Source organism: Lepidochelys kempii, chromosome 1, assembly GCF_965140265.1.
Source record: "Lepidochelys kempii isolate rLepKem1 chromosome 1, rLepKem1.hap2, whole genome shotgun sequence".
NCBI lineage: Eukaryota > Metazoa > Chordata > Testudines > Cheloniidae > Lepidochelys > Lepidochelys kempii.
Genome location: NC_133256.1, coordinates 152,992,583 through 153,018,319, shown reverse-complemented (window position 1 = coordinate 153,018,319; position 25,737 = coordinate 152,992,583). Strand labels below are relative to the sequence as shown.

The following is a 25,737-nucleotide window of genomic DNA, read 5'->3' as shown; positions in this document are numbered from 1 at the left end:
CAGTGGAGTTGAGTATTCTTTAAAACTTTCAGAATCAAAAACCAAGAATCAGCATTTCCTGATCCGACCTTCTAATGTGTAGTACCAGTACCAATGTGTAGTGCTACTTGCACAGATACTCCAAACTTTGCCGGTACGAAGTTGTTAAATGATGCGTTAATTGTAATTTTGATCATAATGTTTTTCTTCTCTACAGCTGGGTAGCCATTAAAAACATTGTGTTCATTGGGAGAAAATATTCTGCCCTTGCACCCATTTGATTTTGTGATTTATGTTTTCTAACCGTGCTCAGTAGTGGCACTATAGGTTTGTCAGCATAGCAAGACATCTTTTTAGGTGGTTTATCTGCTGTAATAAAATGACTTCTGTGCTGAAATTTAGCATATGGATTTCTTTCTGTAAAGGCATTTTTGTAAGGAGAAAAATCTCTTTTGGCCATTTGTTTCAAATATTTATTCCTTAATACCGATTGAGGCCTTCAAATATTTTTTACTTGCTGTTGACGTTTAAAAATTAACTGAATTGATATTCTGTGTTATATTCGTTAATACTATAGACAGGTATGTATATAATTAGCAAAGCTCCTTACTATGTGTTATGATCTTATCTACCAAGTGCAAAATATGCATCTACATTTTTTTAAAATATGCATTTATATAGGTTGCAGAGGAGTTGGTCTGATTTATTCATGTTGTCTCATAACATTCCAACAGATGTTTCTGTAAGTATTATGTTAAAATGTTGACTGCTTTATTATTAGTACCACCACCACCAAAATCAAGATACAGTAACATTTGGGAAACGAATAATGGTGATGAAAAATGAAAAGTAGACAAGAAACACAAGTATTTGTAAAAAGAAAAGGAGTACTTGTGGCACCTTAGAGACTAACCAATTTATTAGAGCATAAGCTTTCGTGAGCTACAGCGTAGCTCACGAAAGCTTATGCTCTAATAAATTGGTTAGTCTCTAAGGTGCCACAAGTACTCCTTTTCTTTCTGCGAATACAGACTAACACGGCTGTTACTCTGAAACAAGTATTTGTATTTATGGCTTCCATTTTCAAAAAAGGAAAATGTGAATAGAAACCAAAACATTTACAGAATTGCTTTGAATATGGAAATTGAAATCAGAGCACATTGATTTTTCTGAAACACTAATGGCAGCAGGAATGGGAAAGAAGGAAGATTCATAGGTTGCTTCCAGATGGAGAGCAGTCAGGTGGGACTCTGGGATACAAGTTGTTATATGCTTGACACAATCGCAAATTATATTACATGTAATACTGATGTTACTTAACTGAGTTCTTTTATTGTAGATAATTGTATTACTAGAATTAAAAAAAAAATTAAAAATACTCCCAACAGTAAATATCTTCACCGAAATCCACAAAACAGGGAAATTCAGAGTGGAAGGATAGCCTTTGGCTTGATAGTCTATTCTTACCTATTGTGCAATATTATGTATAGCAGTGGTTCTCAAACTTTAGCAACCCCCATCTTGATTTAAAATTTTTCGCAGACCCCCCCCCAGACCAGCTGCTTACTTTTCTGGGGGTGCTCAAACCCCACTTAGTCCCAGGCCCCGCCCCCACTCCACCTCTTCCCCAAGGCCCCACCCCACCTCTTCCCCCCTCCTCCATCCCTGCCCCTCCTCTTCTCCACCTCTTTCCACCCTTCCCCTGAGCGCACTCCGTCCCTGCTCCTTCTCCTCCCTCCCAGCGCCTCCTGCATGCCACTGAACAGCTGTTCCGCAGCATGCAGGAAGCACTGGGAGGGAGGGGGAGGAGTTGATCAGCAGGGCCAGGGCCTCTGGACATGACTCACAAACCCCCTGGAGTACCCTTGTGGACCCCCAATGGTCCACGGACCCCAGTTTGAGAACCACTGATGTATAGCATATGCAAAATTGGAAAAGAATTTTAACACGTTTTAAATTGGTTATAGTTTAGGATGTTTTGTAAATATAGGGCGACTAATAATATTGTCTCACAAATATGGATTAACTACTGTGGAGCTACAACTCTGATTATGCTTCCAAAAGAACAGTTGCATAGCATGTGTATGAGTTAGTGTAGTATCTTGTGACTATTGATGCTTTAGTTTAAAAAAAAAAAAGTTCTGTAGTAAAATTGCGGGTTTGTTTTATTACGTATATGAATCAGAACTGGGCAGGAAATTCTAAAAAAATATTCCTTGAACGTGCGTGTGTGTGTGTGTGTGTGTGACGCTCTCTCCCCCTCCACTCCCTGCCCCCAAGAAAATCTTCCTGATGAAAGTTTTTTGTCAAAATCACAGACATTTCCTGACCAAAAAAAATTTACATCAAATAATTCATGACTAGGTCTAGTATGTAATGCTGTTAGAAGTGGCATTTCAGCAAAGTACTTAGATACCTCTTTAAGTCCTGTTGAAGTCAAGTGCTTTGTCGACTGAGGATAGAGTGAGGTCTGTGACTAAATATTTTGCTCGTTTGGGACCAGAAATGTGTAGACATTGCTCTATTGATGCCCATTAATAATTTTGCAATTTCCAGTGGCTTTGGCTAAGTTTTATCATTCAAAAGTGAAAGTTAATATATTAATTGATGAATATAACTGCATGCACAAGTGATGTGCACATCCCATAAAAGTGTGTTGCATTTTTACTGTCCACAGGAGTGCATGGGCAGGGATATATATTGTAGCCATATCTTCATAACCTGCTATGTAGTTATAACAAACAGGAAAATAAAGCAGGTTGTTCACTATCCAGTGCTGTCCAGGTATCTGGTAAATACAGGTAAAATAACTTTCCTCAAACATTTGAAAAATCTGCCCCAAAGATACTTTTGTGTCTGTCTTACCTTTAAAATTTGTTTTTGGTCTTGTTTAGGGTTCAGGTCATTAACACTAGATAGTTTCCAAATTATTCTAGTGGAATTCTTCATGCTGCCTCCAGAAGTCTCATTTTATCATACATGCAAAACGGGGGGCGGGGAAGGAAGCTTATATTGATTATGAAAAAGTTGACTTTAGAATTCAGTTTTTACATTTAAACTACATTTGGAAGCGGTAGTCACAGAAGAAAAATTTTCACTATATTCTGTTACATTACAATTTAATTTGAATTTGGTTTTCTTCAATTTATATGCATCTGTGTACAATAGGATTTTTGGTAGAGTTGCCTGAAAATTTTTCCCACATACAGAATTTTTTTGTAGGTTTTGTGAAAAAAACAAGAATTAATGTAGTTTTTCACTAGTGTTAATCATTTTCAAAAATAAAACTTAAGTATTACAGTGAAGATGAAGCTGATAATCAAAGGGGTAAATTCTGCTGACTTCAGCTTTTTGCTTTTTCTTTTTTTCTTTCTTTGCCTGCTGACTCTCATTCCACTGTGATCAGCAGTGTTCACATTCGTAACAGGGAGAGCTCGGAGATGAGAGAGCTACATGCTGTATCTCAGGCAAAAGTATTCCGAATTTATCAGACTTTTCATTGTCTGATCTTACATATCATGATGATTTTGCATTCCATAAATTTTAGTGGAAGGAATAGTTTGTATATGTGACAAGCTGGACTCCCCACCCCTTCGGGATGCCACCTGATGTACTGGGGTTTCACTGAGCCCCTCTTGCTCCGCCACCTGGACTCCCTCTCCCTGTTTTGCTGAATTAGGCTTCTTGCAGCGCGTGCGTGCACGCACACACACAGGTAGGCACGCACCAGCTGTAGAATCACACAGAGGCTGCAAACAGCTCTCTATGCGAAGGCTCAGCTAGCAAATTGCCCAGCACTCACATGCACTTCCCTTTTGGGATGTAAACCCAAAATAATATTGTCTTGCATTGTATAGAAAGATCTGCACAGTGCAAGCTCATAAAAATTGCCCTCTCCCTCAATGTGGAGAGAGAGATGTACAGCTTCTGCCCCCCTATCCCCTCCCCGATATGAATTGCAAAAGCTGGGTTATGTTATAAACAAGAAATAAGTTTAACTACAAAAGGCAAATTTTAAGTGAATATAAGGGATAGCAAACAGAACAAAGATTACTAAGCAAATAAAACAAAACATGCAAGCTAAGCTTGATTCGCTAAAGAAACAGGTTATAAAATATAATTTCTCACCCTACATGTTGACTTAGGCAGGATGCAGAGTTTCTGTAGCTTAGAGTTCGTTATTTCTCTTACAGACTAGACTTCTGTCCTTCTCTCTTCAAGTACTTTTAGCAGTCATTCTTCTTGGGTGGGAACGCAGTGAAGGGAGAGTCTTGATTGCCTTGCTTCCCAGCCTTAAATAGAATTTATATAAGGCGAGAAGCCTTTGTTTCCAGTGGAAAAGTACCAGCAGTGTCCACGGTGGTATTTTGCATTAGGTGATGGTATCACCTGACCTTGCAGTGTTGAAGCAACCATGAAACCAAGTTTATTTGTAATGTCCGCAGGAAGGAACTCCAAGAAGATGGGAGATCCACACCTTTAAGGACTCATTATCTTTTTCTAATGACCCATCAAGGCTGATTGCTTATTGTCTGGTGGACATTTCCCAAGTACACACACAGTTGTAATTGTTACATAGTTAATATTCCTAACTCCAGACACAGAAGTGATTCATGCATACACATTAGAGAATCTCATTCAGTAAATTATAACCTTTCCAATAATACCTTACAAGACCCATCTTGCATAAAATGTATCTTACGCTATATTCATATAACAATATTTCTATGAAGAATCTGGAGTGTCCCGCCTCAGTATATTTTTCTCCTTTTGTTAAAATATGGAGACTTAAATTAAAGCTCTGTTGCCGGATAATGCTATAAAGTGCTAGCCTTATTTTAACTGGAGTCAGAAGTGACAATGTGTCAATCTCAGGATAGAATTTTGAAGTGGGCGCAGAATGATTACAAAAGGCAGCACAGGCAGTAATACGTTGGGGCATTGCTTACATCACTCTCATTAGGATGGTTAAAGCTCAGTATTATAACTGCCTCTTGACTTCTTGTTTAAAAATGAAAATTAGTGCTGTTGATTAATTGCAGTTTTAATCGCACTGTTAAACAATAGAATACCAATTATTAAGTATGTTGGATGTTTGCCTACGTTTTCCTACATATTGTATTTCATGTATATTGTGTGTGTGTGTGTATATATATATATATATATAGTAGTTGAAATCAAAGTGAATATAATTTTATTACAAATATTTCCACTGTAAAAATGATAAACAAGTACTCCAGTGCAATCTCTCTCTCTCATGAAAGTGTAACTTACAGATGTAGATTTTTGTTACATTGTTTTGTTTTTGAGTAGTTATGTAAAACTTCAGAGCCTACAAGTCCACTCAGTCTTACTACTTGTTCAGTCAATCGCTAAGACAGACAAGTTTGTTTACATTTACAGGAGATAATGCTGCCCGCTTCTTATTTACAATGTCACCAGAAAGTAAGAACAGGCATTTGCATGGCACTTTTGTAGTCAGCATTGCAAGATATTTACATGCCAGATATGCTAAACAGTCGTATGCCCCTTCATGCTTCGGCAACCATTCCAGAGGACATGCTTCCATGCTGATGACACTCGTTTAAAAAAAATGCATTAATTAAATTTGTGACTGAACTCCTTGGGGGAGAATTGTATGTTCCCTGCTGTTTTACTCACATTCTGCCATATATTCAAGTTACAGCCATCTCGGATGATGACCCAGCACATGTTGTTCATTTTAGGAACACTTCAGATTTGACAAAACGCAAAGAAGGTACTGATGTGAGATTTCTAAAGATAGCTACAGCACTCAACACAAGGTTTAAGAATCTGAAGTGCCTTCCAAAATCTCAGAGGGACGAGATGTGGAGCATGCTTTCAGAAGTCTTAAAAGAGCAACACTCTGATGTGGAAATTACAGAACCCAAACCACCAAAAAAGAAAATCAACCTTCTGCTGGTGGCATTTGACTCAGATAATGAAAATAAACAGGCATCGGTCTGCACTGCTTTAGATTGTTATCGAGCAGAACCAGTCATCAGCATGGATGCATGTCTCCTGGAATGGTGGTTGAAGCATGAAGGGATATATGAATCTTTAGGGCATCTGGCACATAAATATGTTGGGACGCTGGCTACAAATGCCATGAGAATGCTTGTTCTCACTTTCAAGTGACATTGTAAACAAGAAGCAGGCAGCATTATCTCCTGCAAATGTAAACAAACTTGTTTGTTTGAGTGATTGGCTGAACAAGAAGTAGGACTGAGCAGACTTCCAGGCTCTAAATGTTATTTTTGAATGCAAGTTTCTTTTTGTACATAATTCTACATTTGTAAGTTCAGCTTTCATGATAAAGAGATTGCACTACACTACTTGTGTTAGGTGAATTGAAAAATACTACTATTTTTGTTTTTTACAGTGCAAATACTTGTAAGCAAAAATAAATATAAAATGAGCACTGTACACTTTCTATTCTGTTGTAATTGAAATCAATATATTTGCAAATGTAGAAAACATCCAAAAATATTTAAATAAATGGTATTCTATTATTGTTTAACAGTGCAATTAATTGCGATTAATTTTTTTAGTCTCTTGACAGCCCTAATAAAACTTTTTTTAAAAAAAAGGTCAGTTCAACTGTTTCTCATATTCCAGTAACATTGCAGAGTTTCAAGTGCTATTGGTCCCTACTCCCAGGCAGAATTGCTCCCTACACCCAGCCAGGAGAGAGAGAGAGAAAGTACTTAATTTTCTGATGGTGATACTCTGGTTCCGGTGCTCTGGGAATTGAAGAGCTGTCTTCTCCTTCTGATATCTGTGCATGTCATCTGTCACTGTCTACATGTGCGGGGGCCCTGTTATATTTGTGGTTTTTTCAACCCTTGCCCAGACTCTATGGCGAGCCCTCAGTTGGTCCAGGGATTTGTGTGGGGGGTGGCGATAGGGCTGGAAGGTTTACAATGTACATTGTTCCCACTGCGTCTGCAGGGAATATGCAAGAAATTTATTTTGGTCTAGTGAGGCTGTAGCATCTTCTCTGAGGAGCCTCTCCATACTGTGCAACACATGCATCCTTTCTATGTATAATTTCAAAGGTAGTCTCAGGCTAGGTCCCTGCTGGAATTTCCCAGTGCAGGGAGTGATCTGCCCCTATTTGTTTGTTGCTGAAAACAGTGCTGCAAGACTGTTCTTACTTTTGGGGGTTTCAAGACTAAATTCACTGTTGTTTAGGGGAAGTTACTTATTCACTTCAACTCTTAATTATTCTGGTGATTCAATAGTATATTTAACATTTCACTTCTCCCATATTCTCCTCCCAGAAAACATACCAATTTACAAATTAAAACTAGGAGTGCAATTAAATGGGGTATGAAAACAAAAGTTGTTTACTAGAGCCAGAAACATTTTTATGTGCTGATAACTCAAGCCTGGCCTTTATTCCTTAAATTTTGAAAATACTTTGCTTAGGGTTGGTCTTTCAATATGTTTTAGAATAGCTAAGCTATTAAAGGATTTGTCAAGTTTGACGGGCCCAAAGTGGAATACACTCAAATGTTTCCTTCCTTACCTTCCATGTGTGTGTAATTATATAGTGTGAGAGTACATGTGTATTTACACAATTTAGAGAAAGGCTGAGACGTAGTCGTGATGTTGCACCCATTGAAGTCAATGGAAAATTTGCCACTGACTTCAATAGAAGAGCAGCCTGAGGCCCATGAAATGCATATAGAGACATCTGCAGGAATCCCACTGAAAACAGTGAGGGTGTCACAATCTGGCAGTTACGAGGAATAGTACTTCAAGAATAGTGGTATTGAAATCCGTGTACTGCTCAGCATGATGAAGGGTGATGGAGTGGGTATTGTACAATGCCCACTCATATTATTGGTTGCCATCTTTGGGATTAAATGTACAATAGAGGTCCAAACTACTTGTTCAAGTCTCTTTTCATGTGGCACATTTCACAAGTGTAGAGGGAATAATCCTGGTGTCTTAGCCAAATTTCAATTGGAGTAATTACAGTCTGCCTGCTTGGATTGTCACGTATAGAAATTTGTCCAGCAGAGTAAACGTGCATCAAACACATTATATAAAGGCATTTTGAAATGTGATTGTGATATCATGATGTAACTTTCCACAGATATCCAATGTTATTTCAGGATCTGTTATTTCACAAGGTTGATTTGCAGGGCATGATATTGTACCATCCAAACTGTTATAACTCAATCCAAGAAGAGGAAAACGTTGAAGCTTATAGCCTACCTGAAATTCTCTTCCGATTTAATGGGATAAGGTAGACACTTCCTGCCTAAAAATGTCAACTTGTCTCTTTGTTTAGAAGTTGCTACCTTCCACTTCATACTCTGTGTGTATGTGTGCTAGCATGTGAAGTACTTTGCGGCCCCCTAGAATGAAAAAGGTTGTATAAATGTAAATTTTTAACAATTAAAATGAAGAAACAAAACAATTGGAATTTTATTTAAAAGCAATACCAACAAACACATAATATTCATCAAGAAATAAGTACAGATTTGTGTGTTTACCTTTACTTTAAAGTTTCCAAGATTTATCAGTATACCATAATAGAAAAAAATTAAACAAGATCACTGGTTAAAATCTAACCAAGGTCAACATTGGCCAATATCATTACTATCAGAAGTCTTTTTAATTAGAACAGGGTGATGTTTTTTGGCCACAACTTTTTTTTATCAAAAATGCAGATTTGGGTTTAGGGAAACATTTCAAAGTTGTCTACTTTGCCAAATTGTTTTAGTCAGAGCAAAACTGGGAAAAAAATCATTTTGGTATTTTCTTTAAACTAAACATTTTGATTTTTTATTCAAAATGACTTTTTGAAATTTGTTTTAAAAATTAAAATACAAAAACATTTTTAAAAGCTCACAAACAAAACAGTTTGCGGTTGAACAAAACATTGCATTCAACCCCCCCCAAAAAAAATTGTTTTTAGACTTTTGGTTCACTGGAAAAAAAATTTTAATTGATTTTGGATGAATCTAAAACAATTTCTTTTTTCAAAATTTTCGGAACTTCCAGCGAACCAAAAATCAGCTTTCACACAGCACTATATTTAATGGCCTGATTGAAATACATTCATGGTCTTCGATCAGATCCCAGTATACAAATTTGTACATCACAAAAGTCACAAATAAAATAGCACTTATTGAAACTTTTGGCAATCTTAACATAGTGGTTGTGTTAAGATTGAATTACCCCCACCTCACAAAGGTGATAACTCCAGGTTAGCATAATTTGGTAGGACAATATGGAAAAGTTTAATTTCTGCTGCCTGCTCTGTACCTGTCCTATATATACTCAATGTCAGTCTCCAGAACAGCATCTTTCACAAGTAAATCGCACACAAATTATTAAAACAAAAAAGCTCACCATTACATCTGATAGGCTCTTATAGTTTCAAAACTGAATAATATTTTTGTTGTCCTGATTGCAGAGTGATTACTTGCTTTTTTACAAAACAATATTACAATAACAAAATTAATGATGATGGCTTTACAAAAACAAATGTGAAGCAGGTTTTTCTATAATCAAGAGCACTTTTCCACTTGATTTTGGCTTTCCCCAAAGGTGACATTCAGAACAAATTGAAAATTTGTGAATTCTCATGCTATTATTTAGTTCATTGAAGATATCCCAGAATGTACCATTATGATAACGTTGATTCTATTGATGGTAACCTTTGAATGAGGTTTCTAGATTTAAATTAATATATTCTAAAAAAAAATTTTAAAAATCGTTTCTTTGTTCAGTTCCCTCCATGCCTAGTGAGTAGGGATATACAACCTACTTTCAATCTGTACTTCACTGAACATTTTATTTTTGCTTTTCACTTCATTTGTGGTTTCTGTTGGCTACTTCTGGTCAGAAAAGAAATAGAAATGTATAAGTAGTTTGATTTGTGAGTGTTCTAGAGAGAAGGATGCATTTTCTTGTGGGCTCATAGGCTAGAGTGTGGAAACAGAGCAAGGAGACCATGTGACCTGCTGGTTTATAGACGAAGACATAACTGTGAGCTATGATTGTCTACCATTATTTATTATTATTATTATTATTAATTATTGACATTATTTCTATACATTCTGAAAAGTAGATTAGAAATTGCTATAAGAATCCTTCAGGAACTACACTAACATCAATCTCAAATATTTGTATATGTTAAAACATTCAAGAAAAATGCAAATGTTGGACTGTAAGTAAAACATAAAATTATAAGAATCACATTATTTCTAAAGAAGATACAAAAGATACCCACAGCTTTGAAATGTAATAATATACGGTTACCAGTAATCGTGGTTTAGTGAACACATTTATATCCAGCTGCAGCAAACCTGAACAATAATAGATTGGCAGAAAAAATACACTAAAGTGATGTCCAAAATGTAAAAGAAACAGTGTGTGAAATCTTGGTTCCACTGAGGTCAATAGGAGTTTTGCCATTGACTGGAACCAGGATTTTCCCCAGTATTGAAAACATGCAAGTTTAGACATGCAACATGATGCTGTCAAGGTTCCTTCCCCACTCTGAACTCTAGGGTACAGATGAGGGGACCTGCATGAAAAACCCTCTAAGCTTATTTTTACCATTTTAGGTTAAAACTTCCCCAAGGTACAAACTATTTTTCCTTTTGTCCCCGGACTTTATTGCTGCCACCACCAAGCGTGTAACAAAATATAACCGGGAAAGAGCCCGCTTGGAAATGTCTTTCCTCAAAAAATCCCCCCAAGCCCTACACCCCCTTTCCTGGGGAAGGCTTGATAAAAATCCTCACCAATTTGCATAGGTGAACACAGACCCAAACCCTTGGATCTTAAGAACAATAAAAAAGCAATCAGGTTCTTAAAAGAAAAATTTTAATTGAAGAAAAAGTAAAAGAATCACCTCTGTAAAATCAGGATGGTAAATACCTTATAGGGTAATCAGATTCAAAACATAGAGCAAAACCAAGGCAAAACCTTAAGTTACCAAAAAAAAAAAAAAAACACGGAATATACATTCCATTCAGCACAACTTATTTTATCAGCCATTTAAACAAAACCGAATGTAATGCATATCTAACTAGATTGCTTATTAACCCTTTACAGGAGTTCTGACCTGCATTCCTGCTCTGGTCCCGGCAAAAGAAAACACACAGACAGAGAGAACTCTTTGTTTAAACCGCCCCCCTCCAGCTTTGAAAGTATCTTGTCTCCTCATTGGTCATTTTGGTCAGGTGCCAGCGAGGTTATCTTTAGCTTCTTAACCCTTTACAGGTGAAAGGGTTTTTTCCTCTGGCCAGGAGGGATTTAAAGGTGGTTAGCCTTCCCTTTATATTTATGACAGATGCCTTAGGATCCAGTCTTGCAAAGATGTAGTGAGCAGTCACATGAGTGTTTTCATCAACTTCAATACAACTACTCACTTGAATAAAGTTACTCAAATTTCACAGGATTTGACCCTTTATTTTAGAGTTTAAAACAAAATTCAGGCCTGTCCAGTATTGTGGCCTATCACATTAGAGATTCAAGTTCCATTCTTAGTCCAGCTCCCTCCCTCACTCACCCTAGTCATCAAGGCTAGTTTAACTTTGTTAAAAATTTTACTCAGCCTGCACACATTAACTGCATAAATCTGCTTGGTTTTAATCTTGAATTGGGCTATACAGTATGCAGTCCACATTTAATATTTGATTGTTATTTGCATAACATCGTTGGTGAGTATGATACTTCAGTCATGTTAAAAGACATGGTCTCTGCCATAGAGGTATTATATTTGAAATAAATGGTTTTGGAAATATACAAGTAGATATTAACCTCAAAACCTAGGTAATTGGGGTTGAACAGAGACCAGAACTGACAAAACGCTGCTCATTTCAAATCCTTCTACATCCACAATAGCTTAATTTTGTGTTTACAGTTTATATAACTGTCTTTCGTTCTGAATTTCTTATCCTTGTTGAGATTTTGGCATGCATGTATGTTTTGAAATTATTAGATTTGTCAATAGAATTTTGAAACAAATCTTGGATAATCCTCCTCCTCCTCCCAACGCCTCAAAATGTGAATTGCGTACTTTCCTGTATTTTGACTTTTTTCCCACCTGAGTTAAGATTGGTGTTTAACATCATGAAGGTTCTAGAAGGCTTGTTAGAGGATTTCAAAATTAGTAGTTGAATATTCTAATTTTGCTTAATAAACAAAATATAAAGCACATTTTTCCAATAAATGAACTAATAATTGTCTTGTTTTTTACCTTCTGTGTAAGCCACATTCATAATAGAGTATGATACATTTTGCTGAAAGGGTTAGTTTAATAAATGCAGTTAAGATGCTGATTTATTTTTGAAGCCTGCTAAAATATATTTTTTTCAAAGATGGATTTATAAAATCTGTAATACATCTGTTTCATAGTTGCTTTGAATTAGATACAGGTAAAGATTTACTTGTGCAAAATTCATTCCATCATATGTGCATAGCTAGTAGTGCTAATAAATGCATACCAAGTATTTGGGTGTGTAAAGCTTCTTGTGCACACATCAAGGTCCCATTTTAAAAATTTGTTTCTGAAAGAAAGTGCTGTAGATTAATCCTGTCCTAAATGAATCTTTAAATGAAAGTTCATATTGATTTGTAATAATAAAAAAGTTAAGCTCTTTCTCACCAAAAATCATTTTTAATTTGTTTAAGCAGTTGAAGTATGACTTCCCATACTCGTAAAAAAGGAAGGAAAGGAGGGGGGAAAGGCTTTTCTCGAGGCAGTATTTCCAGCTCTGCATTGTTGTACATCCCTGTACCCATGTACATCCAGTGTCGATTATCTAGTAGATTATCTGCTTGTCTTTTTGGGAAGCGGTTGTCCATTATATTTAAGCAATCAGATGAGGGAATTTTTCTTTAAAAAGCTTGAATGGGGGATAATGGTAGTCGCAGTATCATGACGAGATTGTCCAGGTTTCATTTCTGAAATACTGTCGCTCACACTTGAGTCCCCATGAAGTCTTCTACAAATAAGTTGGCATACAGTCTTACGAACACTGCTGGACATTAAGAAATACATAACTGGATCTAAACAGCTGTTGAAAGCTGAAAATACAAGCATAATCTCATTGCATTTGTGAATTATCTCCTTCCAGTAACAAGATGTGTGTTGTAATTGTGATGTAATGTAGACAAATCGGAATATGTGATATGGAACAAAACACAGGGTGAAAATAATAAGTACAATGAAGGAATTCCTTGCAGTGGTGCTGTACTTTCCGGCATTGGGAAAATCTGCTCTTTTCTTGGAAATTTTCAGAAGGTTCTTCGCAATTTTAACATATGAAAGTATTAGTAGAAAGAAAACTATCCAAAAGACTATAACAAGAATATAGTTTAAAATTGCTTCCATTTTTGCATTCTGTTTATCTCTGTAATGGAAGCACATGGTCGAATTGTATTCTTCCCTCTTAGCAGACTGAGCAACTATAATTATGAGTCCTATTACTGCAATTGTCCACAGTATGCAACAGATATATCTGCTTCGTGTAGCTGTTAACATTTTTGGACGTCGTATAGACTTGTTAATTTTTACATAACGATCCATGCTAATTAATCCCAGCAGTATGATGCTAATGTACATGTTCATATAAAATAGGGTTCCAACAATCTTGCAGAAAATCAATCCCAACATCCATGTGTCTTTGTTAATATGATATAGTATACGGAAGGGGAGGCAGAAGATCAGTAGAAGGTCTGCAATGGCTACATTAAGCAGGTAAATCTGGATAGAATTTCTTTTGTGATTAATGCACAAAAAAGCAAACAAGGCTATAATATTGCCAACCAATCCAATGACAAAAATAATGGAGTAAAAAATGATGAAAACAAGAGACAATGAGCCTTCTTCCATGGAACAGACAGTAGCATTTAGGGTTTCTGAAGAGAAGTTTCTGGTTAGCTCAGTTTGGTAACTCCAGAAGACTTCCTTGTATGGAGAAGAGTTCGGGAGCTCAGTTGAAGTTGTGTCCATAGTCTGTTGGAGCTTCCTTACACTGTCCTATAAGGATGCAAAGGGAAATACTTAAGAATTGTTCGCTGTGATATTAATGTTGTATGTTACATTACTTTGTCATAGGCACAGTCTTAAATCAAATTATTTATAGATGTTTAAAGGCAGCAACAATAGTAACAAATACAACTATCTATAATTTATTAAGTGCAGTCAGTTGTGCAGAAAAACTTTCAACCACATTTCAAAATTATTGAGGCACTTGTGTGTTATAGCCTCTTCTTTTCACACTTCCCCTGAGTGTGCAAAAGCAGATGCTGAAACAAAACTCATGCAAAAATTCATTTATAGTTACGTTGTAATTACTTTTTAAAATATAACTCTTTTTGTATGTTGTTTGAAAAACACTGTCTGTGAGGGAGAGGTAAGACAAATTATACTTACAATTTTTTATTTTGTTGTGTATATTTATATTTGTTCCATGGAGTGCTGAGTTATTTTCACACCATCTCTAATTCTGAGTTTGTTGCGGGGCAGGAAATCACAATAAAACCAGAAGACAGAGCCTCAGCCTTGGCTTCACAGAGTTAAAAAAGATATTTTTAATAGAAATGCATAAAATAAGTGTTTTCCTGAAGGGGCAAAACAGCAATGAAAATAATAGAATGATGTACCTTTGATCAAATAAGTAATTGACTAACTTCTTCACTTTTGTATCTGATTTGTATATATATTTCAGTATTATACATGTTTTGCTAATGACACTATTTAGTCTGTTAAGTCTCTCTTTTGACCTTATTTTAATTTATTTGAGTGCTCATGGGTTCTTTTTGTTTTTGGATTTTTTTGCATAAGAGCATCTGTCAAAATATGGAAATTAAAGTACTGGGTTACTGAGTAAATGACCGCTTCACTGAGTTCAGGGTTTGTTTTTTTTAAGACAGATCTTTGGTTTTGATAAACTCAGTTTTACACTTGTTTGTATTCTTATAACTCTAACAGAACAACAGATTTTTGGGGGTAACAGTGGGGGGGAAAGTATCCCAAATTCCATCTTACAGTAAACTTTCATTTATGTATTAACTCTTGAAAATGGAGGCTGTAATTGAATATGGGATACAATTTTAACAGTGCAGATGGCAACAATATAATACAGAAGAAAAAATCTGAATATTGCTAAGAGCTAATAACATGCATAAAGATGTACACTTGAAAGATTCAGAATAATTGAATGGAAGATCTAAAATATTTTTGTATACCATGTTGGCTGTTCTTATGATAATAGTAAGTAATATACTGAAAATGGTGTTGTCAGACTGCATTACTTAGACCACAAACTATTGTAAAAGAAGTAGGTTTGATCTAATAGAGAGTATGTTTATTTCAATTGTACTTTTCAAGACCATCTTTCACTTTGCTAATTTAAGCTCTGTTCATGGGGGGAAAAACCTTGATACTATGATTTATATAGTTAGTTTTTAAGCAAAATAGAGACGTGAATATTAAGCAAGTTATATAAGTATTGCAATCAAAGTTCTTCTCAGCTGCCGGGACAAATACTATCACAGATATCAAATCAGACATAATTTACTTAAACTTTGAGGCTTGTAACTAAATGTTTTAAGTTCCTGAATGGTCAGTAGTACCTTTTATAATATATATTTCATTTGAAATTTGATTTAGTATATCTTTAATGAAAAGGGAAATACTCACCTTCTGGTTCCTTATGGACCTCTTCTGCTGACTGTTTTCTAAAACCCTTTAAAAGGAAAGAGGAAGATAATGTGCATGTCTTATTAGAAAGCTGAAAAAAAAAACTTCTCTGTGATAAGAATCAGCCCTGTCAGCTAGATAAACTTCCTGTGTTGCTGTGGTGATGTTTCTGGCAAAGGTTTTTTCTTGTTTTGTTTTTTTGTTTTTGTTTTTACAGCTTATAAAATTGAGTCTCGGTTTAAAATAGTAGTTTTGTTTTTTGCCAAATCTTAATCAGTTTTTCTGTATGTGTTGTTTTGTCCAAAGCTCAATACAAGAGTAATTGGACATTTTGACTTTTGTCTAGAAACTTTTGATGGCTTCCTTTTGGAAAATAATTAAGGTGCTGTTGGCTTGGATGTATCTGCCTCCAAAATTCTGATAATCAAAAACTACAATACCACATCCATAATTTGTTTGGGTGGGAGTCAAGAGCTGCCTCTGGATTCTTCAACTTTCAATTAGGCTAATTAGGAAGCTATATCTTCTTATAAGGGGCTACTATTTTTTTCTTAAGAGTTTGAGTTTTATATAAAACAATTCATAGGATTTATGAGAGAGTGCTTCAGGTTCTCTGCCAATATGGCTCCTTTTTGCTGCTCCAGTGCCAAAAGGCTGAAATGGTCATTTAACAAGCTATTTGGAGATTCTTCCAACACATGGTCTTTGTAGCCAGGGATAAGAGGGCATGTCTGCAGTATCACTGCACTCCAGCAATCCCCAGCTGCTAGAGCAGCCCTCTTGGGACCATGGGCAGCCAGGCACAACTTAGAACATCCCTGAAGCTGCTCTAAGATGTTTTTTGGCGTTCACTGATTCCAGAATTGGGAAACCACAAAGGTAGCACAGAGCCTCATTTGGTTTAATGGGTTTTGGTAGTCACACAGGAAGGTTGTTTTGAATAAGCTGTAATATAGTTTATACTACTTCTTAACAACTAAACCATGGGAGAGCATTAGAAGCACATTTGTACTTCTTTTTTTTATCATATACTGTTATAGAAATACATCCCAGGGATAAGGGATTGGGGAATGTAGGGTGATACTTGTATTATTGACTGGGATATGGAAGAAGGTGTTTTCTACCATGTGGTTTTCTTTTAATATGATCCTGAATTAAACAGAATATTTTAATGTAGTAGAAATTGTTGAGCTTCATCAAAGAGAGCCTCCAATATAAAGTAACGTTCATGTAATTAGTCCTTATGTATTTCTGGCCAAAGTAGATTCTTCCATAGTTGCACTCATCTGTAGTGTGTTCAGCCTTGCATATTGGGAGGTTGTGTAGCAACTCTTCCAGATTCAAGAGGTCAAGTTCCTTGTAACCATATATGATGGCTTATAAATACTCCATAGTTAGTTTATTAAAATACACCTGGAGCAATAAAAATGACTGTGTAACAAACTGTCCTCTTATTCAACAAATCTGTTCCATTTGTGCCAGAGGTTTAAGCAGATTAATGGCAGTGGCACTAACATTAATTAAGCCTGTCAGTTATTTATTATACAAGTTCCAACCTTTTCCAGAAGTTTGGTACAAGAGAGCAAGGCCAAGTACATCTGGCCATACGTTCCTGGAAACCCCAAAATCACCCAACGGGCTGCGGAGGGATAGAGACGTTGCTCATCAATAGCTTTCAGTTTTTCAATTTCTGCAGTAAATTATTCTCCAAAAAGCAATATGTAGTTTTGACATTGATCCATTTAAACACGCTAACCTTAATATGATTGGTTTGACAGTTGTGAGGAGATGCAAAAAATGCTCCAAGGGTTCATTGTGCTTGTGGAGGAATTTGTACTCTTGGGGGAATTCTGAACCAAAAAATTAAAAATTCTGCACACAATATTTTAAATTCTGCATATTTTATTTGTCAACATAACACTATATAATCACGTCAGTTTCAATTATTGAGGTTATTTATTTCAAAATACCTGTCAGCAACTATGTCTGTAACAATACAGACACACACAAAAGTTCCCCCAGAAATAGAGAGTTAAAGAAACCCGTATGACAAACCAGTTCCTGTTTCTCTGACCCCTCCCTCCCAGAGCCCAGGCAGGGGGCCAGATACCCTCTAGAGCTCAGCTGCAGGGCTGCCCCCCAGCCCAGACACTCGCATCTCCTACCCTCCCAAATCCCAGGGATCCTGAGGGAGAAACAGCCTAATGCTGGGTTCCAGGATTGTATAGAGTTTCCTGCATGCTGCCTCCTTCCTTCAGGGCGGGGAACTGCAGCTTCCAGGAACCCTCCAGCTCCCTCCCCCTCCCACCTGCAGTTTCTTTTGTTGTAGAGCTGGGCTCTGCCGGGTCCAGTGGCCTCCTAGTGGCGGCCAGCAGCTCTGCAGCCCATTTGTGTGGCAAGGGTGGGGGGAGAAAATTGTGCTCAGACCATTAATTCTGTGCAAATTCTGCATTGCTCAATGGCACAGGATTCCCCCAGGAGTAAACTTAGCTAGATGTATTAAATACTGCCTGCTGTTCCATATCAGGTTATATAAATATATATATATATTGTGACAAAGTTCGTCCTCTGCCTGTGCTTATTGTCGGATTTGCTCGCCTCAGAGGTTCACGGCAGTCCTCAGTTTGGCCACTTTCGTGGCTCAAATTTGCCATTCATTCAGTTAGCCTCATCACTGGCCAGCATGGGGAAAGGAAGAAGAACAATCCCCGCAGTCTCTGCTGATCCACCTGGTGGATCGGGGAACAGGCCAGAGCCTTCCCCTCTGGTGGAACCCACAGGCCAGTTCAACTCCTCCAGTATTAAGTAGGGGGATGGGAGGAACTCTGGCCCGCCCTCTACTCCGGGTTCCAGCCCAGGGCCCTGTGGATTGCAGCTGTCTACAGTGGCTCCTGTAACAGCTGCGTGACCGCTACAACTCCCTGGGCTACTTCCCCATGGCATCCTCCCAACACCTTCTTTATTTTCACCACTGAACTTTCTTCCTGATGTCTGATAATGCTTGTACTTCTCAGTCTTCTAGTAGTACGCCTTCTCACTCTCAGCTTCTTGAGCCTCTTGCTCCCAGCTCCTCGCACGCACACCACAAACTGAAGTGAGCTCCTTTTTAAAACCCAGGTGCCCTGATTAGCCTGTCTGTCTTAATTGATTCTTGCAGCTTCTTGTTTGGATGCAGGTGTTCTAATCAGCCTGTCTGCCTTAATTGTTTCCAGAAAGTTCCTGATTGTTCTGGAACCTTCCCTGTTACCTTACCCAGGAAAAAGTGACCTCCTTAACCTGGGGTTAATATGGCTGCCTTCTATCACTCTCCTGTAGCCATCTGGCCTGACCCTGTCACTAAATATATATATATGTACACAAAAAATAAATATGCAATTCATCGCACTGTTAAACAATAATAGAATACCATTTATTTAAATACTTTTGAATGTTTTCTACATTTTTAAATACAGTCATTGGAATTAAAATACAGAATACAAAGTGCACAGTGCTCACTTTATATTTATTTTCGATTACAAGTATTTGCACCGTAAAAAAACAAAAGAAATTGTATTTTTCAATTCACCTAGTACAAGTATTGTAGTGCAATCTCTTTATCATGAAAGTTGAACTTACAAATGTAGAATTATATACAAAAAACTGCATTAAAAATAAAACAATGTAAAATTTTAGAGCCTGCAAGTCCTCTCAGTCCTACTTGTTCAGCCAATCGCATGTCCTGTGGAATGGTGGCTGAAGCATGAAGGGGGCATAGGAATGGGGAATAGATGGCCAGCCCTCTGTGGAGAAAGAGGTGGTTAGGAACTATTTAGAAAAGCTGGACCTACACAAGTCCATGGGGCCGGACGAGTTGCATCCGAGAGTGCTAAAGGAACTGGCGGCTGTGATTGCAGAGCCATTGGCCATTATCTTTGAAAACTCGTGGCGAACAGGGGGAAGTCCCGGATGACTGGAAAAAGGCTAATGTAGTGCCAATCTTTAAAAAAGGGAAGGAGGAGGATCCTGGGAACTACAGGCCAGTCAGCCTCACTTCAGTCCCTGGAAAAATCATGGAGCAGGTCCTCAAGGACCTTTCACGACAAAGAGATTGCACTACAGTACATGTATGAGGTGAATTGAAATACTGTTTTGTTTTATCATTTTTACAGTGCAAATATTTATAATAAAAAATAATATACTTTGATTACAGTAACAGAATACAATATATATAAAAATGTAGAAAAACATCCAAAATTAATAATTCAGTATTCTATTGTTTAAAACTGAGATTAATTGCGATTTTTTTAATCAAGAGCATATATATATGTAAAATATAATTTTGTATTGATACACAAAGATTCCCTAACCTCCTGGCCCAAAATACTTACATAATATGATTAATTCCTATATTTTCCATCTGATTATTACTGTTGGTATGAATTGTGGAAGAGTAGAAGCACAAATGCCATACAAGGAATCTGGGTCAACACCTGAGTTTTTTTATTTTTTCCCCGAAGGTCACTGTTTGCTAGATATCTCATACAGGCAGCTTGCTTCCCTTTTGCAGGTTGAAATTTTTGCTGGTTATGTTGGGATGGGCTTGAGCTCCAAAAGAAGGTTGTATGATACAAGGAATCTGGGTCAATACCTGAGTTTTTTTATTTTTTCCCCGAAGGTCACTGTTTGCTAGATATCTCATACAGGCAGCTTGCTTCCCTTTTGCAGGTTGAAATTTTTGCTGGTTATGTTGGGATAGGCTTGAGCTCCAAAAGAAGGTTGTATGTTGTTTATGTGAAACATAAGGTCTCTCAGAGATGGGATGTTTCCGCTGGAGAACTAGAGCTACATCCTGTTGGAAAAGTTGGTAGACTTTCATGGAGTTCTTATTCGTCATATTGTCATGACTTCAGGCTGCGTTCTCTGTGAGTACCAACTAGCCCTGATGAGGCCTTGCTGTGTTAAGGCAAGACTAGAGGGAAACCAGCAAGAGGTGAGGTGCTTATGCTGTACCAAAATAAAAGTTTGAAATGAAGAAGTAAAAAGATGCCGAAGTGGACTCCATTCCACAGACAAAAACTTAAGCTTCTTTTTAATATATTACAAAGATATTTTCAGTTCTTCAAGCAGGTTGGATTTTTTTGGTATTATAATCATGTCTGCTGGGTTTTCTCTTTTCAGCCACACTGCGTGCTACTTGCTTCAAAGGAGAATTCAGCACCTGTAAAGCTTGGTGGTTTTGGGGTAGCTATTCAGTTAGGGGAGTCTGGACTAGTAGCTGGAGGTAAGAATTTTATTTTGTGTTTTGCCTTCAAAACCTTAAACTACTGAGTGTGTGTGGTGCGTGTATAGTGCTATAGCATTAAAAATGTACATTTCCAAGAGGAACATGCCCTACAAATAAAAAATTCTGCAAATATTTTAGTATGCAACTCATGCACTAAAGGTTTTATGAACTTTATAAACACATACTTGATCAGTCTAAATTGTTAATTCATTAATAGTATACCTATAATGTATTGAGCAACTATAAAGAGAAATTCCCTTAAAAATTACAAGTTTAATTGTTTTGATCAAGTTACGACTGAAAAAAATCAGAAATTCTTCCATATCAGTATGTCCTTTCATCACAGTTGACACACAAAAAGAAACAAAACTGACATTAAGATTGAAATTAAAGCCAAGGACATTGAATTAAGGGTTACTATAGCAACCTTAATGATGCTCTGTTGTGCCTAGGTGTTATAACACCTACACTTTCCTGTCACATATTGTTGTCACATGAGTTATAACCTGTAGATCTTTATAAATTGTAATGCTGTAGTATGGGTGTTGCATACGAGTCTATTTCTTGATACATATATATTTACTGACAGAATGCTTACATTTTTCTGTGAATTTTATTTCCTCTAGCTACCTTCCATATTGTTCCAGACAATAGGGTTATGCGATATTCAGCCTGCACAGATGAAGACCCAATCAGTTTTCTGATGACTTCATTGCCAGGGTAGGGGATTGGTGCCAAGGATTTCATTAGGTTTTCTACAACAGGGGAGCAGTTGCCCTTCACCTCCAAGCTTCTTGAAGCGCTGCCTCAACTTTCTCTCCTCTAATGCTTGAATGGATCTGTTGCAATCTGGCTTCTGTACACTCCACTGAAACCACGGACACCGACAACCGTTAGTCTCTTCTGGGTGTGTCTGAGATCCTCTTCTCTGTACTTGTCCTTCTGAGCTATTGTTTTTGAATAAGATAATTATTTCCTTCTGCTCCATTTGCTTTTTTCCTGAGCTTTTTATGTCTTTGTGCTCTCTTGGATTTCACCTTTTCCAGCAGCTTCTTCTGCATCTCTGCTTCTTCCCCTTTTTCAGTGATATTTCTTGGGCTTCTAATTTTGATTCTTTCCTTTTTCTCCTCGGTCGCAGCGTGACTTTATCCACTCCTTTTGTTTCAGCTATCATTACAGTGCTGCTGGTCTTACATGCCTGACTCCTTCAGACGTCTTCTCCTGGATGTCCAACCATTATCCCAAGCTCCACTTGACAAAAAACTAAATTTCTCCCAAAGGTTCTTTTGCCCCTCCCTTTTCTGTCACCATATACAATTCCATTATCCACCCATGACTGAGGCACTTAGCCTCTGTGATATCTTCATCTCATATCAGTCCTTCTCCCTGTGCTACTGTTGTTTTTAAATCCTGTTAGTGGCTGTTTTGAAGCCTCTCTAAAATCTGTCCTCCTTAATCCCCAGTGTGAAAATCTTCCTCTAAGTCTTGGTCCTCGTTTGCCACATCTAGCCTTTTTGCTGGCATCCCCTCACCATCAGCTTCAAATTCAAATCGGCTTCTCTTCTTCTTCTTCTTCTTCTTCACCTTCCAAGACCCTACAAAACTCCACTCCACCTATGTGTAGTATCAAGTCTTCTTTGTACTACTCTTTCCTCCCAAGTTTACCTCCTTAAGAGACTCCTTATCTTTCTCCTCTCATCTTCATGCCCTCTTTTATCCTGTTCCTTATTCTTTGAACAGCATTCCTCATGTCTGGCAAACATCCTCTTCCTCCTCCAGAAATCTTTCCTTAAAGGATACTTTTTTCACAAAACTTTGGAAGGATGACTTCTGGAAGAATTCTTCTCTTCAACCTTATGTCATCCACTATATATCACATAGGTCTGAACTGTGCTGTCTGTAATCTCTTGGGAGCAGATTATCTACCTGTGTATTTGTTCAGAGCTTAGTATGATGTCAGCACTCAACAATAAGCTCTATTTGTTCTTCTAGTTTTATGTACTGTAAATAAGTTCTGTTTAGTAACTTTAAAAAAATATTTCATCACTCCTCATCTGTCAGGAGTCTCCTGTATGAATTATGGGAGCTACAGACTTTATAGAAGAACAGTAAATTTATCAGCTGCATATCATAGAATCATAGAATATCAGGGTTGGAAGGGACCCCAGAAGGTCATCTAGTCCAACCCCCTGCTCGAAGCAGGACCAATTCCCAGTTAAATCATCCCAGCCAGGGCTTTGTCAAGCCTTGTCAGCCAGGGCTTTGTCAGTTCCAACTGTTTGCAGTCACAGATGTAATTTTGAAATAGAAAGTTGCAGTTTCTTGAGTTCAAAAACTAACTCTGCTTCACATAAACAGTTAAAAAATATATTTCTCCTCAGATGCAGTATGCTATGTATGTGCTGATTTTTTTTCAGCCAGATTTTTTTGAAGAATTGTTGATTTAGGCAGGACAGTCCCCACACTTTCTTGCTTCTGCTGACTTTAGAAAGTCTGTGTGTTCCTGGCCTGTAGTGGTCTTCAGTAAACCTTAAAAATGTGCAGTGGCAGAATTGCTGCAGATGCTAGATGCTCACTGACATTCACAGGTCCATAGGGGAGCAGCAGAAACTAGTACCATATATACTGCATGCTTGTCTACATGGGGAAATTTACTGACAGAACTATGCTGGTATAATTATACTGCTATAATTATACCAGTATAACTCCCCAGGTGGACATTCTTATTCTGGAATAAGAGTGCCTTTTTCCAGGGTATGTCTATGCCGCCCATGTTACAGCGCGGCCACGGCTGCGCTGTGACATAGGCAGTATAGACATGCTTTATCGCCGTGAGAGCTCTCCCCCGGGGATTAAAAGAAAAAACCACCCCGAACAAGCGGTGGTAGCTTTATCGCCGGGAGCACAGCTCCCGGCTATAAAGCACTGTCTGTACCGGCGCTTTTCAACGCTAAAACTTTTGTCGCTCAGGAGGGTGTTTTTTCACACCCCTGAATGACAAAAGTTTTAGCACTGAAAGTGGCAGTGTAGACACAGCCCCAGTCCTTAGTTTGTCACTTTGAAAGTGGTATAAGATAAACCGCTGTAACTGTAGTGGTGTAAACTACACTGTATACCAGAATAAGTATAGCAGTATAATTATACTGATATAGTTCTGCCAGTAAATTTCCACATGTAGACAAGCTGTTGTTCAAAAGCCCCTCCGTTTACATGTAGATCAGTATTTTTGCAGTGATTTCTCTAAAATATATATAAGTATATACAATTGAGTTCTTCAGATTTATTTTTTCTTTATTTTCATGGGAATGTGCCTGTTTTCTCTACATTTTTTACAGTGACATGTCTGTATCTGACAAGCCCAAATTGCACACAATCCAGGAGAACACAACTGGAGAGAGCAGTTGCTGCCTCAAAATCTATTAAGCTTGCCTTTGAAGAAATAATTTTTACTTAGTAAGGCCTTGAATCTATACTGTTACCAAAAATAAACTTTTTATCACTGTACAGGGTTTTTTTTTAAAACAGTTCTGTAATTCTACTGGTCAAGACAGTAAACTCGGTTTGCAGGTACTTGAGATCAGGCCAGGCTTTTAGTCTCAGAAATTCTTCCACTTCTTAAATTAGAGTCCCTTTTGCTTTGTTTGGAGGAGCCTAATCCAGCTAATTCATCCTGTCAAACTGACAAAGGGTCATTAACATAAAAGCCTGTGAGGATGTTAACACTGGACAAGTGCGTACTGGAAATAATTAACAAAAAGATTCACTCAAGAATTTTTAGAAACACAGCTATGCAATTTATTCAACTCTCAAGTCACCAGAGATTATTTTTTAAGAGTCTGACCATTAAGGACCCGGTACAAAATCTTTTGGACGTTGAAGTCATAGTTCATTTCGCACTAGGCCAAAAAGAAATATGTGGAAATACCAATGTGTTCCCTTTAGTGCCATTAGGAAGAAGCAAGGTGTATTGTGTTCTGAATTCACAGTAGACCAAGATGGAATTTTCTCTGTATCGAGAATACGTATGGATTGTCACACTTTGTGAACAGCAGCTACTTTCATAGAGGAAGATGTCCATCAATATGTTGGGAACAGTTCAACATATGTGATGCAGAGACAGGTGAAACATAACAAGTTAGTGACTACATGGACGTAAACTCACGTTCTTGTGATCTCTGCTTCTCTTCTAGGAAAGGTGTGTCTCAGAATACTTTCAATGATGTACGTTTTCAGCAGCACTAACTGTAGATCAGATAGCAACACGTCTTGACTGTCAAGTACCCAAGTCTTTCAGTGAGGGTATGGGTAAAAGTGTGACAGAAAATAAGCACTGAGTCCACCAGTGATTTTTTTTTTCACTTAGCTTATGTATTTTCTCCAAGGTTGAGCTAGTACCATTAACAAAAACAGATAAGTACAAAGCAGGTAAACATATTGGTAGTTCTGCACTGGCTACAGAGGTCTTGAAACTCTGTTCATCTGGATAACAACTCCATTCACTTTGTTACTAGGAAACCATCTTCAAGGCCTGTTGTGCCATCCCAGTCCAGTACTGATTTTGCTCAAGGCATAACTGCTAAATATTAGTTACCCAAGAAGTGTCCCCCAGGATCATGTAGTATCCTCATAGATCAAAAAAATCAGGTTTATCTTACTAGAGAATACGATGTGGTCTTTACATAGGGTCATATGCAAAAAGTCCGTTCTCTTGGTGCTTCACCAGCTGGCATTCTAGAATTTTGACCAAAATGGCTGAGTAAGAGACTATCATATAGTTCCCTGAAGATCAGACAGT

General features: G+C 37.5%; 2 protein-coding genes across 18 annotated transcripts in view; one reads left to right on the top strand and one right to left on the bottom strand.

The window, feature by feature from the left end:
- Nucleotides 1-25,737, top strand: part of CASK (calcium/calmodulin dependent serine protein kinase) — a 425,127-nt gene that overhangs the window by 241,816 nt on the left and 157,574 nt on the right. For 15 of the 16 annotated variants that reach the window (XM_073358759.1, XM_073358793.1, XM_073358785.1 and 12 more), the window contains exon 6: nt 20,837-20,939. The exons of the other annotated variant lie outside the window; for it this stretch is intronic. In XM_073358759.1, the coding sequence (XP_073214860.1) occupies nt 20,837-20,939 (103 nt within the window). The remainder of the gene's footprint in view (nt 1-20,836; nt 20,940-25,737) is intronic. 16 annotated transcript variants of the gene reach the window in all.
- Nucleotides 10,959-15,735, bottom strand: GPR34 (G protein-coupled receptor 34). 2 transcript variants are annotated; one of them, XM_073358705.1, is made up of 2 exons: nt 15,680-15,735; nt 10,959-14,014 (listed from the first exon to the last, which is right to left on the bottom strand). In XM_073358705.1, exon 2 carries the CDS (start codon nt 13,985-13,987, stop codon nt 12,851-12,853), a length of 1,137 nt encoding a protein of 378 aa, XP_073214806.1. In that variant the 5' UTR covers nt 13,988-14,014; nt 15,680-15,735; the 3' UTR covers nt 10,959-12,850. The 2 variants fall into 2 exon arrangements, with proteins under 2 accessions (XP_073214806.1, XP_073214810.1); XM_073358709.1 differs by lacking the exon at nt 15,680-15,735 and adding an exon at nt 14,411-14,541.

What these genes read in the sequence shown, in the direction of transcription:
- GPR34 (XM_073358705.1), bottom strand. Translation starts at nt 13,987, where the DNA reads ATGGACACAACTTCAACTGAGCTCCCGAACTCTTCTCCATACAAGGAA.